Source organism: Rhinoraja longicauda, chromosome 27 (genome assembly GCF_053455715.1).
Source record: "Rhinoraja longicauda isolate Sanriku21f chromosome 27, sRhiLon1.1, whole genome shotgun sequence".
Lineage (NCBI taxonomy): Eukaryota > Metazoa > Chordata > Chondrichthyes > Rajiformes > Arhynchobatidae > Rhinoraja > Rhinoraja longicauda.
In genome coordinates this window covers 716,873-730,009 of record NC_135979.1, presented here as the reverse complement: position 1 = coordinate 730,009, position 13,137 = coordinate 716,873, and the positions used below count along the sequence as shown (strand labels likewise).

General features: G+C 42.4%; 1 protein-coding gene across 4 annotated transcripts; it reads right to left on the bottom strand.

The window, feature by feature from the left end:
• Positions 1–1,652: 1,652 nt before the first annotated feature.
• zbtb8os (zinc finger and BTB domain containing 8 opposite strand) lies at positions 1,653–13,057 on the bottom strand. 4 transcript variants are annotated; one of them, XM_078423205.1, is made up of 7 exons: positions 12,844–13,057; positions 8,876–8,900; positions 7,142–7,263; positions 5,496–5,578; positions 4,269–4,321; positions 3,575–3,611; positions 1,653–3,459 (listed from the first exon to the last, which is right to left on the bottom strand). In XM_078423205.1, the coding sequence occupies exons 1-7, from the start codon at positions 12,950–12,952 to the stop codon at positions 3,373–3,375; spliced, it is 516 nt and encodes a 171-aa protein (XP_078279331.1). In that variant the 5' UTR covers positions 12,953–13,057; the 3' UTR covers positions 1,653–3,372. The 4 variants fall into 4 exon arrangements, with proteins under 4 accessions (XP_078279331.1, XP_078279332.1, XP_078279334.1 ...); XM_078423206.1 differs by having other exon boundaries at positions 12,850–13,057; XM_078423208.1 differs by having other exon boundaries at positions 12,858–12,957.
• Between the last annotated feature and the right edge of the window lie 80 nt (positions 13,058–13,137).

The following is a 13,137-nucleotide window of genomic DNA, read 5'->3' as shown; positions in this document are numbered from 1 at the left end:
GCGCATACACTGTTTGTTACTTCCACCTGCAGGCAGGGCAATGGAAGGACATCTTATTGACAATTTAATTTTGGTCCTGCGGTAAAAATGAACAATATGAAAGTTTAGAGAGAATTGTGATACGTATATGATAAATATGCCTTGTATCTGGTTTCATATGGCAGCACAAATATTTTCTTTCATTCAATAATATGCAGAAAATGCCCAGGAATGAAGGGGACTACAGAGAGTGGTGGACACAGGTACTGACCTCCCCACCCCACACTGCCCGGTTACTGACCTCCCCACCATCGAAGGTCCATCACAGGTACTGACCTCCCCACCCCACACTGCCCGGTCCATCACAGGTACTGACCTCCCCACCCCACACTGCCCGGTCCATCACGGGTACTGACCTCCCCACCATCGAAGGTCCATCACGGGTACTGACCTCCCCATCGAAGGGATCTACAGGAGGCGCTGCCTCAAAAAGGCAGCCAGACCCACACCACCCAGGCCACAGTCTCACTGACCCACACCACCCTGGCCACACTCTCACTGACCCACTGTGACCACCCTGGCCACGCTCTCATCTCGTTGCTACCATCGGGAAGAAGGTACAGGAGCCTGAAAACCGTGACCTCCAGGTTCAAGAACAGCTTCTTCCCAACAACCACAAGGCTGTTGAACGCTGCACAACACTGACCTCAGCAACTGTGATCTAACACAGACTGTGTCTGTGGTTGCACTACAGACTTTGCTTTTGCACTGTTATGTTTACCGATTAGTTTATTGCATTATTATATTTTTGTGGTATTGTGTTCATGGGCCTGTCAAGCTGCAGCGAGTGTTTCATTGGTCCATTCCCTGTACAAATTACAACGGAACACACTTCACTGTGGAGCTGCTGGGGAATTCATCAAAAGTATCTGGACTGTGGGCTGGTTTCCATACTAATGGACTTGGCTAGACCTCTGATACCCAACACCAGTCAAATGGTGGCGGGAATGCTACAGCATCCTTTGAGAGAATGAGTGTGAGACAGACAGTAGACAATAGGTACAGGAGGAGGCCATTCGGCCCTTCGCCAGCACCACCATTCACTGTGATCATGGCTGATCATCCACAATCAGTACCCCGTTCCTGCCTTCTCCCCATATCCCTTGATACATCCAGTGTGCAGGGTAAGAGCATCAGAAAGCTTCCATTCACGGTAAAACAAGTTTTCCTACAGTTGTCTCAGTCCCCTGTAAGGTAATCTGTTAACTGTGAAACACTAGTATATTTTTAGCTTTTTAGAGATGCAGTGTGGAGACAGGCCTTTAAGCCCACAGAATCCGCGCTGACCAGCGATCCCTGCACACGTACACTATCATTCACACTAGGGACAATTTACATTTGTACCAAGCCAATTAACTTACAAACCTGTACGTCTTTGGTGTGTGGGACGAAACTGGAGATCCTGGAGAAAACCCACGCAGGTCACGGGGAGGACGTACAAACTCCGTACAGACAGCACCCGTAGTCAGGATCGAACCCAGGTCCCTGGTGCTGTAAGGCAGCAACTCTACCGCTGCGACACCGTGCCGCCCGTTATGTTAATATTGGCAAGAGTGACAAACCAGACACAGTACATTCGCAATAGTTTATGAACGAAAGACATATTGTGATAACTTTATTGTACTTAAAAACTTGATCAGAGTAAAAATTAAGAATATTTCAAATAATTCACAATCAAGATACATTTGACTGTAAAAGTCAAGTCTTTACAGTGTGTAGGTGAAGCTGAAGCCACAGCCAACAGCAGAAGTTCCCCATAAGCGGCAAATAACTAGTGAAAACGAGAGACTTAAATCGCTTGGAAGCTTGAGGCTGCAGATGCAGATGAACTAAAGGTGATGTGGGTCCTTGTTTACTGGGATTGAGTTGAGTATTGGCAATCAATGCTCCAGCATGATCAAGGCAGGAGGAAAGCAGAGAGACACTAAACTGCAGATATTGGAATCTGGAGCAAAGAAAAGTGCAGGAGGAGCTCAGCAGGTCAGGCTCATCTGTGGAGGGAAGGGACAAATCTGGAGATGGGTCTCGACCCAAAACATCGTCAGTCCATTCCTTCCACAGATGCAGTCTGACCCGCTGAGTTCCTCCAGTACTTTGGGCTTGGTCAAGAGGAAATCAACTTGCACTTAAGATACTTTTGATATTCCCCTCAAACGTGGATTGATATAGAGACAGATTGTAACACTTTTCACCGGGGATAATTTACAGATGGGAAGAAGTTTGCTTTGCATGGACATGGAGCTACAAGAGCATGTATGCCAATAAAAGGCTTTGCTAGTTCCAGCCAAGCCAAGAGACGAGGCATTTCATAGAACCATACAGCACAGGAACAGGCCCTTCAGCCCAGTGTCTGTACTATAACGGAGGACGGATGATGTTTTGGGTCGGGACCCATCTTCAGACTGGCATTGTCCAAACATTGTCTGTCCTTTGTGATCTTTCTGTAATTTCAAATTTCCAGCAAAGACACTCAATTTTCCAAATAATTTATTTGTAGAGTAAAAGATCGTTGTGCATTACCACTAGGGAACTTTCAGTGTTGACTTCATGGTTTCCCTCCCGGCTTTACACTTGATTGGTATTCAAATTTCATCGTAAATCCTCAATGTCATTAATTCTTAGAGACACCACATCATTCAACACTCCACCAACAGCATCTGTGACAAGTTCAGCCTTGCTGCGTTCACATTTATCTGTCAGGTATATTTCACTTCCAAGAGGCTTCATGTCTGATATATACATATTAAAAAAATAATGCCCTATGAAAGAATTTCACCAGTATTAAAAAACTTCACCAGTAACCACAACTTCCACATTCAGTCTGCAAGCCAAACATGTGGATTAGTAACCTTCCCAAAGACAAAAGAAATGTTCCAGAAAAGTGAGAATTAAGTAAAAGAAATGTGAAATTCAAAGGTACATCATTAATGGTAGATCAATCTACTAAATAAGAGTTATTCCAAGTAGATGGGAACATACCATTCAGCACAGCACACTCATTTCTAATGTACCACCTCATTGTTCCAATCATCTGGTACCGAGGTTTGTAAACATTCAGATTTATTTCTCCGGTTCAGTATAGGAATTTCTTTTAATAAATTAGAGAACATTTTCTTCGCAGTTATTTAGCACATTATTACCAATACCAAAATACTCAGTGCTTTTAGTGTACAAAACAAAGTGTCAGTACACCTCTAACTGTTCACACTGGCTGCTGTTCATCAATGTCGTTTTTAACTTTTAGAGGGTGCTGGTACCATCACAAACAATAATTAAAAAGATATACTTTGTACATAGTTTAGAGTAGTCAAAAATGCAAACAGAAATAAAAAGTCAAATATCAATGATGACAAAAATGTGAGGAGATTCATCCTCGTGAATCTGCATAGCTGAATATGTGATGGCTTTCACTTCAGTGCCCTGTGAGTGTAAACAAGACAACAAAATAATTGTTGGCGATGATTCTGGGCTTTGAACATAGCAATTTCTAAAGCCACAAGAGATGGCGACTAACAATTCCAACTTCACACCTTACCTGTGGATGTTTGGCCAGATCAAATTCTTCACCCCACCTTACGAGTAGAAAAAAATGGTTAGATTTGAGAGTACATTTAAAAATATAAAATATGAGACACCAGACAATAATTTTTGCACAAAGTTCCCTTTCGTTTAAAGTGCCTATTGAAAGTAGGCGTAAGTGTTGTTTGGAGACAGGATACAAGGTCGTATTTTCATTGAACAAGTGTACCCAGCAAATGGATCTCACTCAGTTCAGTGGACGCATCGGAATAACTTGCAATAAATATACACTTATTCTCATCACCAAAGGGAATAATAATTTACACATTAGAATTTAAGTACACAACCCCATTGGCATTGATTGTCAATTTTCACAACTTCAAAATCACCACAGTACAAAATAACCTCTGAAACTTCTCACATCTTCCAAATTATTTTTCAATTCACCCATAAGATTTCATCCCTATTTACTTATGCATTGGGGAGGCCATCAAGGGGCAAATAGATAGAAGGAAAATGGTGACAAAGGGTCTCAACCCGAAACGTCACCCATTCCTTCTATCCAGAGATGTTGCCTGTCCTGCTGACTTACTCCAGCATTTTGTGTCTATGATATATATATATATATATTAATAATGCCAACTGGACTCAAATATTGCTAATTCTCTAGACTGGTTGGTATTCCAACTGTTCTGAGAAAGTAGACTTACCCTATTGATCGAATTGTATAATTAGTTCTGTCCAAGTGAATCACTTTCATCTCCTGAAAGAGAAACAAAGAAACGTTACAACAGCAACTATGAACAACAACTGCAATTGGTAAACTTTCTAATGACAACAAATGGGCGAACTTTAAATGGGTCATCCCATCCAAACATGTATAGAAGGGCCCCAATCAGAAACATTGTTGATCCATGTTCTCTAGAGATACTGCCAAATTACTCTAGCACTTTGTGCCTTTGATTTGTAAACCAAGATCTGCAGTTCCTTATATCCAGGTATTTTTGTGTGATAAGATATAGGTTCAAGACTGAGATTACTCACACTTGAAGCTTTCAAGAGGGGGGAGGATAAAAGAGGTCATAAGGCCATAAGTGATAGGAGTAGAATTGGTCCATTTGGCCCATCATGTCTACTCTGCCATTCAATCATGGCTGATCTATCTCTCTCTCCTAACCCCATTCTCCTGCCTTCTCCACATAACCTCCGACACCCGTACTAATCAAGAATCTATCCATCTCTGCCTTAAAAATATCCACTGACTTGGCCTCCACAGCCAGGTGTGGCAAAGAATTCTACAGATTCACCATCCGCTGACTAAAGAAATTCCTCCTCATCTCCTTCCTAAAAGGAAGTCCTTTAATTCTGAGGCTATGACCTCCAGTCCTGGACTCTCCCACTAGTGGAAACATCCTCTCCACATCTCCTCTATCCTGGTCTTTCACTATTCTAGAGGGGCCCTTCATACTAGTATGACTATCTTTGTTCGCAGAAAACTTGTCTCAACCAAATTTTAAAGTTAAAATAAGTCTTGATAAAAGTATTGATTTCTTTCAAAACGTGTGTTTTTGGTTTTTAAATATTGCTTTGCACTCTGAATGGGGATGATTGGGTTATTCTCTGGTTCATATGCTCTGCACCCACTCCATCTAATTGACCGGTGCACTGTTGCCAATTAATAATCCACTCTGAGCTAAATAGGTTTCCACTTTCTCTGCAAGCTTAATCTGGGATTCAAAAGTCTCAAACCCTTCACTGGACTCATTTCATGTACATTTAACGTAGGAATGTATAAATTTGCAGGACTGCTTAAAATTCATAACACCTTTCAGAGAGCTGGTTCAGATTTTCTGCAACATAGCTATGGTAGCACAAACAATTCATTTTATGTTACTACTATATCAGTTCATGCACAACTTATTTTAAAAGTTACTGACCCTTGGAATAAAAAACATTTCTGCACTGAACTGATACAGCCATTCAGCCATGAAATTATAGAGTAGAGATAACATGTCATGTCCTGAAAGAAAACAGAAAGGTTAGTTAGGGTAGAATTACTGTTTTATATTAATCATGCAAGCATTCCTGCAACTGACTGAGCAACAGAATAGAGTGCCTTTTGGTGATCAGCATCACCTGGGAGATCACAGCAAAACACAAACTCATTGAATGGACTCCAGAATGATCCCTGGAATGAGTGGGTTAACATATGATGAGTGTTTAATGGCACTGGGCCTGTACTCACTCAAATGTAGAAGAATGAGGGGGGGACCTCATTGAAACTTACCGAATAGTGAAAGGCCTGGATAGAGTGGATGTGGAGAGGATGTTTCCACTAGTGGGAGAGTAGGACCAGAGGTCATAGTCTCAGAATTAAACGATGTTCCTTTAGGAAGGGGATGAGGAGGAATTTCTTTAGTCAATGGGTGGTAAATCTGTGGAATTCATTGCCACAGAAGGCTGTGGAGGCCAAGTCAATGGATATTTTTAAGGCAGAAATAGATATATTCTTGATTAGTACGGATGTCAGGGGTTACAGGAAGAAGGCAGGAGAATGGGGTTAGGAGGGAGAAATAGATCAGTCATGATAGAATGGCGGAGTAGTCTTGATGGGCCGAATGGCCTAATTCTGCCCCTATCACTTACGAACTTATGAAGTCCATGGAATGTTTTACTCTTGCAGGTTTGCATCTTGCAGGACAGGTAAATCAGCAGTAGTTTCACGGCACACATAACACAGCAAAAACTAAAGTTTGAAGCTATGTACTTAAACCATTTTCCACAATTACAGTTGGGTTTCTTTCAGCAACAGGCTGGAAAATGCAGTTTGTAGGTAGTAGCGTGTCAAGAGCATTTTGTAGTGGCGTATCAAGAGTATTTTATTGTCATAGATACCGAAATGGAACAATGAACTTTTTACTTACATCAGCACAACAGGTTTGTGAACACTATACTCAATTGATAATATAATAAACAAACATAAAATAAAATGTCCAATAAATAACAACAAAAAAAATTGTGCAAAAATAAAACAAAGCCTGAAATCCGTAGTGCAATCAATCAGTTTGTAATTTAGTTGGAATTCATAGTGTTCAATAGCCTTATGGTTGTTGTCTCTTACATGTTGCTACCATCTTGTTGAAGTCGGTGCAGTCTACATGAACATCAGCAAAGCCTTTGATAAGGTTCCGCAAGGTAGGCTGAGCAAAAGGTTAGAGCCCATGGGATCTAGGGTAAGCTGGCAAAGTGTATCCAAAATTGGCCGGATGCTAGGAGACATGGGGTAGTTGTGGTGAACAGTTGGCTGTTCTGAATGGAGTCTGGTAACTGGCAAAGAAAAACGAAGATCACGCAGTCACTTAGAATAGCACAAACATTTTAAACTGATGCCCTGCAGCCTCCCAGTATCACAGGACTTGATGCTTACAAAACCGAGCACATATACCCCAAGCAGCTGATTAACAAATGACCCTGCGACACAAGTAAGCTCACATAAAGGATAACAGAAACGGTCATAGTTGGTTGAGAATCTATAAATACAATTAAATCAAACATGATGTATTTATTACAGTGGCAAGACAACCTTCAGCCTTCACTTCAAGTGTTGTTGAGGGCTGCACGGTTTCTATGTCTGTCATATAGCCAAACATGGCCATTACAGCCTGTTCAAAAGCCTCTTCTAGTGTATCCCCCCATGAATGTAACCTGGAAAACAAAGGGGAACCGTTCAGGGCCTTGAACTGAGAGTTAATTCTCTTGCCAAGTAATATGCAGCAAGTATAGTTTACACATTCTCTTAGCCGCGAATATGCATTAAGCTGAGACTTTATAAATCACTGGAGGGGCCACATTTGGAATATTGTGAGCAGTTTTGGACCCCATGTCTGAGGATGTGCTGGGCTTTACTGGAACGGGATTTACAAAGGAAACAATACAAGCTAGCTTTCATCAAATGGCTTGGTTGTGAAGAGCGGTCTCAAATTGAAATATTAACATAATTTAAAAAATGTGGCCATTTCTATCATTTACAATTCACGTACCAGCTCATTATTGCCACTTGAAACAGGCGCTAATCATTGTATACTGTTGTATACTAATTGTGTACTATTGTATACTGATTCTTGTATACTGATTGTGTACTATTTCTATACACTTGTGTGGTACCTAAGATGTGCTTATGTATAGTAATACTTGTACTGAACTGTGTGCAAAAATAAATTTCATTGCAGCTCGGTACATGTGACAATAAAGTGCCATTGAACCATGTTCCCCATTGCGCCATTATTGCATTGGTAACATGATCAAATTTCACATAATTTTCTGATTTCCCTACCATAACTTTGGCATACACAGGAACAGGAATATTGGTCCATTTTGATAGCTTTGCATTTTAATAGATTATTGATCTTTTGCTTCAGCACCACTTTGCTGCACTCTCTCTTGACATCCAAATATATATCATGACTGCCTTGAGCATACTCAGTGACTCAGCCTCCACAGCCTGTAGGATGCAAAAATCCTTTTTCATTCCACAGCTAAATGATTGGTCCCTTACTTTGTAAGGTGACCCTTGTCTACTGATACCCCCACCACGAAATAGCCAATTTCACATCTACCCATCACAAGCTGCTTAAGGATTGCGCATGGTTCAATTAGTACGTCTCATTCCTCTAATATCTCAAGAATATTGAGCCATCCTCTCAATTTCGCCATTTCTGGTATGAAAATGGTAAACTTTTGTGGAACTTTAAACTTTAAATATTGTCACAATATATTAAACTCCACATTAAAAACCTAAAGCACATTAATGTCCTCCAATCTGCTTGTGTGACGTATCTAAATTCATTCAACAAGTAACAGCTGCAAGCATTTTGTTATTAATATAGTTCCAAATATTTTTTCTAGATATGGTCCAAGTTTGGCAGCCCAGATTCTAATTGGAAGGTCAATGTTTGTAACTCAATTGGAAAAGCATGAAATACTTTACATGCCTAACTAAATGAAATCTTAGTGATATGGAGGATTATTTTTGTGCGAATGACCAGTAGAAATTTTAATAAGTAAGCCTTGGTTGTGAAGTGACACGTTAATTAAAAATAATGCTTAGATGATTATTCAAAGGCCACACAGGTTTCAACATGTTCTGCACTGGACAGATACAAAGATGATACAACATAAATGAAACATTTTGCAATAAATGCAAGCTTTAATTCTGTAATTCATTAATTACATAGTATACAAACTCCTCTGCTAAAACATTTGAAATGTGTTAGCACCTCTTTCAGTTCACTTTACAATAAACATTTTGAGAACTTACTGAACATCAGCAGTGTGGTCCAAATCTAAAGAGGAGAAAACAGAATTGAGAAATCAATATCAATGTCATTAAGTTACCAGTCATGAAACATCTAAAAATATCACTGCAAAATATAAACTGTGGACTGTTTTATTCCTTAGCACCGAAAGGGTACAGGAACCTGTTCAATTATTGATGTTGTGAATTGCTCCACATTATATCGATTTATAAAAATTGTCCAGAGGACAGAGATTGCACTTTCCTACCCAGAGTCACACCAAGTATCGTGGATCGAGAACGCTGTCTACCTCATTATTTTTCAACAACGTCAACAAAGCAGAAATATTTCACGGCACTTCACAGAAGCATTAGCAGACACAACGTTTTTCCATTGTCTGGGATCTTAAACCCTAAGTTCGCAATTAGAGTCACTTGTGCTTTTCATGGGAAGATAAAGTTCACCACAAAACTAATTATCTTTGAAGCTCTCTTTTTCACAAATGTTAAAAGCACTGATTGAAACCTGACCCAACTAAGGGTAGGGAAGCACAGGTTATTGTCCATGCTCGTTTAACTGAAATCTTAATGACAGACATTGTAAGATAATTCGGCTCTTGAACATATGAATGAGCAGTAATTTCATTGAAGGGGTGGATGTGAAGGTCTTTTCTGGGGGCTGGGGGGTGGGGGGTGGGGGGTGTGTGGTGTGGGGTGGGGGCTACAACAGAGGGGATCAGAGTCACACACAAGGAGAAAGTCTTCACACAGAGGGGATGACCCATTGGATTTCACTGTCCTACTGCACTGTTCAGCACCGAATATATTCAATACAGGTTTATAGATAGTAACCAAATTAAACAATATGGGCTTAATAAAGAAAAGAGGTTTAAGTAAAATATCAGCCATTAACTTACTGGATAATGGAACAGGCAAGATGAATTTACAAACATTTAAAAAAATCAGTGGCGATTTTAAAAGCGCAATAACATAGAGACTTTCTACTAGGATGTAACTAGTAGAGTGGATAAGGAGGATGTAACTAGTAGAGTGGATAAGGGAGAACCAGTCGATGTGTTATATCTGGACTTTCAGAAGGCCTTCGACAAGGTCCCACATAGGAGATTGGTGTACAAACTTAAAGCACACGGTATTGAGGGTTCAGTTTTGAGGTGGATAGAAAATTGGTTGGCGGACAGGAAGCAAAGAGTAGGAATAAACGGGTCCTTTTCGGAATGGCAGGCAGTGACTAGTGGGGTACCGCAAGGCTCAGTGCGGGGACCCCAGTTATTTACAGTGTATATTAATGATTTGGACGAGGGAATTGAATGCAACATCTCTAAGTTTGCGGATGACACGAAGCTGGGTGGCAGTGTTAGCTGCGGGGAGGATGCTAGGAGGCTGCAGAGTGACTTGGATAGATTAGGCAAGTGGGCAAATGCATGGCAGATGCAATATAATGTGGATAAATGTGAGGTTATCCACTTTGGCGGCAAGAACAGGAAAGCAGAGTATTACCTGAATGGTGACCGATTGGGAGAAGGGGAGATGCAACGTGACCTGGGTGTCATGGTGCACCAGTCATTGAAAGCAAGCATGCAGGTGCAGCAGGCAGTGAAGAAAGCGAATGGTATGTTGGCATTCATAGCAAGAGGATTTTAGTTTAGGAACAGGGAGGTTCTGCTGCAGTTGTACAGGGCCTTGGTGAGACCGCACCTGGAGTATTGTGTGCAGTTTTGGTCTCCTAACCTGAGGAAAGACGTTCTTGCCTTAGAGGGAGTACAGAGAAGGTTCACCAGATTAATCCCTGGGATGGCGGGACTTGCATATGAGGAAAGACTGGATAGACTGGGCTTGTACTCGCTGGAATTTAGAAGACTGAGGAGGGATCTTATAGAAACATATAAAATTCTTAAGGGGTTGGAGAGGCTAGATGCGGGAAGATTGTTCCCGATGTTGGGGGAGTCCAGAACCAGGGGTCACAGCTTAAGGATAAGGAGGAAGTCTTTTAGGACCGAGATGAGAAAACATTTCTTCACACAGAGAGTGGTGAGTCTGTGGAATTCTCTGCCACAGAAGGTAGTTGAGGCCAGTTCATTGGCTATATTTAAGAGGGAGTTAGATGTGGCCCTTTTTGCTAAAGGGATCAGGGGGTATGGAGAGAAGGCAGGTACAGGCTACTGAGCTGGATGATCAGCCATGATCATATTGAATGGCGGTGCAGGCTCGAAGGGCCGAATGGCCTACTCCTGCACCTATTTTCTATGTTTCTATGAGACAGAAAATAGGTGCAGGAGTAGGCCATTTGGCCCTTCGAGCCAGCACCGTCATTCAATATGATCATGGCTGATCATTCCAGAATCAGTACCCCGTTCCGGCTTTCTCCCCATTTCCCTTGATTCCGTTAGCCCCAAGAGCTATATCCAACTCTCTCTTGAATACATCCAGTGAATTGGCCTCCACTGCCTTCTGTGGCAGAGAATGCACTAGGGTCAATATATATCCGTTAATCAACAGATCCAAAACTGATCATCTGGTTATAATGCTGATTTCAGAATTCCAAAAACGATTCCTGAGGAAAGCTCTGTATAATGTTTTAATGTTAAGAATGTGAGGATGGCACAATTCTAAAAAGGTATAAGTATAAGTGTGAGGATAGATTCAAAATGCTAGATTAACTCAGCGGGACTGGCGATATCTCTGGGGAGAGAACTCTCCAGAGATGCTGCCTGTCCCGCTGCGTTACTCTAGCATTTTGTGACTGTCTTCGGTGTAAAACACGCCATCTGCAGTTCCTTTCGACACATGTGTGAGGACATACGTGCAACTATTGATGGGAAGCTTAAAGTGGTCAAAAAAAGTTTAAAGATTTTATACGCAGAGGCATTGGTGCAAGATTCAGGAAGATATAATGAACTTTTACACAACAGTGAATCAACCATTGCTCAGTTCTGAGCCACACATTTTATGAAAGATGCAAAGGCTTTGAAGAGCGCACAGAAGAGACATAACATCTCTGGCGATGAGAAGAATGGAGTCTTTTGCCACCAGAGAAGGACAAGGTGATGGTGGCGGAGAAAGAGGCATTTAAAACCACTATGGATTTAGCCAAAATAAATGGAGAGCATCTGCTCCCACTGGTGATGAAGTAGAGTGTAGTGGAGTGCACCTCCTTCCTTACATGGTGATCTCCATCAGTGAGATGACAGTGTTCTCTTTCTGTGCTACTTGCACATTTAAAATAGCCTCTGAATTTTTTTTTTTTTGTAAAGCCCTTGTTCCACTCTTCAGTAGGATCATGGCTGACCTTTTACTTAGCACCTCTCCTTTAACTCCAAATCACAATGATGCAGCGGGTAGAGTTGCTGACCCAGGCTCAATCCTGACAACGGGTACTGTCTGTGTGAAGTTCGCATGTTCTCCCTGTGACCGCGTGGGTTTCCTCCGGGTTGGTCCAGTTTCCTCCCACATCTTAAAAAAAAAGACAGTCTAAGACGTGTAGTAGGTTTGTAGGTTAATTGGCCTCGGTAAAGCTTGTATGTATCGTCCCTAGCCTAGTGCGATCAGGATAAAGTCTAAGACGTGTAGTAGGTTTGTAGGTTAATTGGCCTCGGTAAAGCTTGTATGTACATTGTCCCTAGTGCGTTCAGGATAGTGTTAGTGCGCGGGGATCGCTGGTCGGCACCGACTCTACTGTCTGTGTGGGCCGAAGGGCCTGTTGTTTCAGCGCTGCTCTAGAAGGTCGCCCCGGCCCTGGGGACGGCCACAGGCCACACAGCAGGGCCTGGTAACCAGGCGGGATCCCAGCCCCGAGCACCCCCCGCCATGCACTACCCTACCCTACCCTACCCGCCATGCACTACCCTACCCTACCCTACCCGCCATGCACTACCCTACCCTACCCGCCATGCACTACCCTACCCTACCCGCCATGCACTACCCTACCCTACCCGCCATGCACTACCCTACCCTACCCTACCCGCCCCACTCACACTCACACTCGTACTTCTTGGTGACGGGCGGGTACTTGTGTTTGACGGCGCGCTGCCCGGCCGTCAGGCTGTAGTCTGAAGAAGAGTCTCGACCCGAGACGTCACCCATTCCTTCTCTCCCGAGATGCTGCCTGACCTGCTGAGTTACTCCAGCACTTTGTGAATAAAAAGGCTGTACTCCCTGTCGTCCATGTCTGCGGGCCCGACCGGAAGTTCCGCCCACACCACCACACGTCAGTCACCCAGCCCCGCTACACCCATTGGTGCACAGGCCCTTCTTGCGTCACTTCCTTA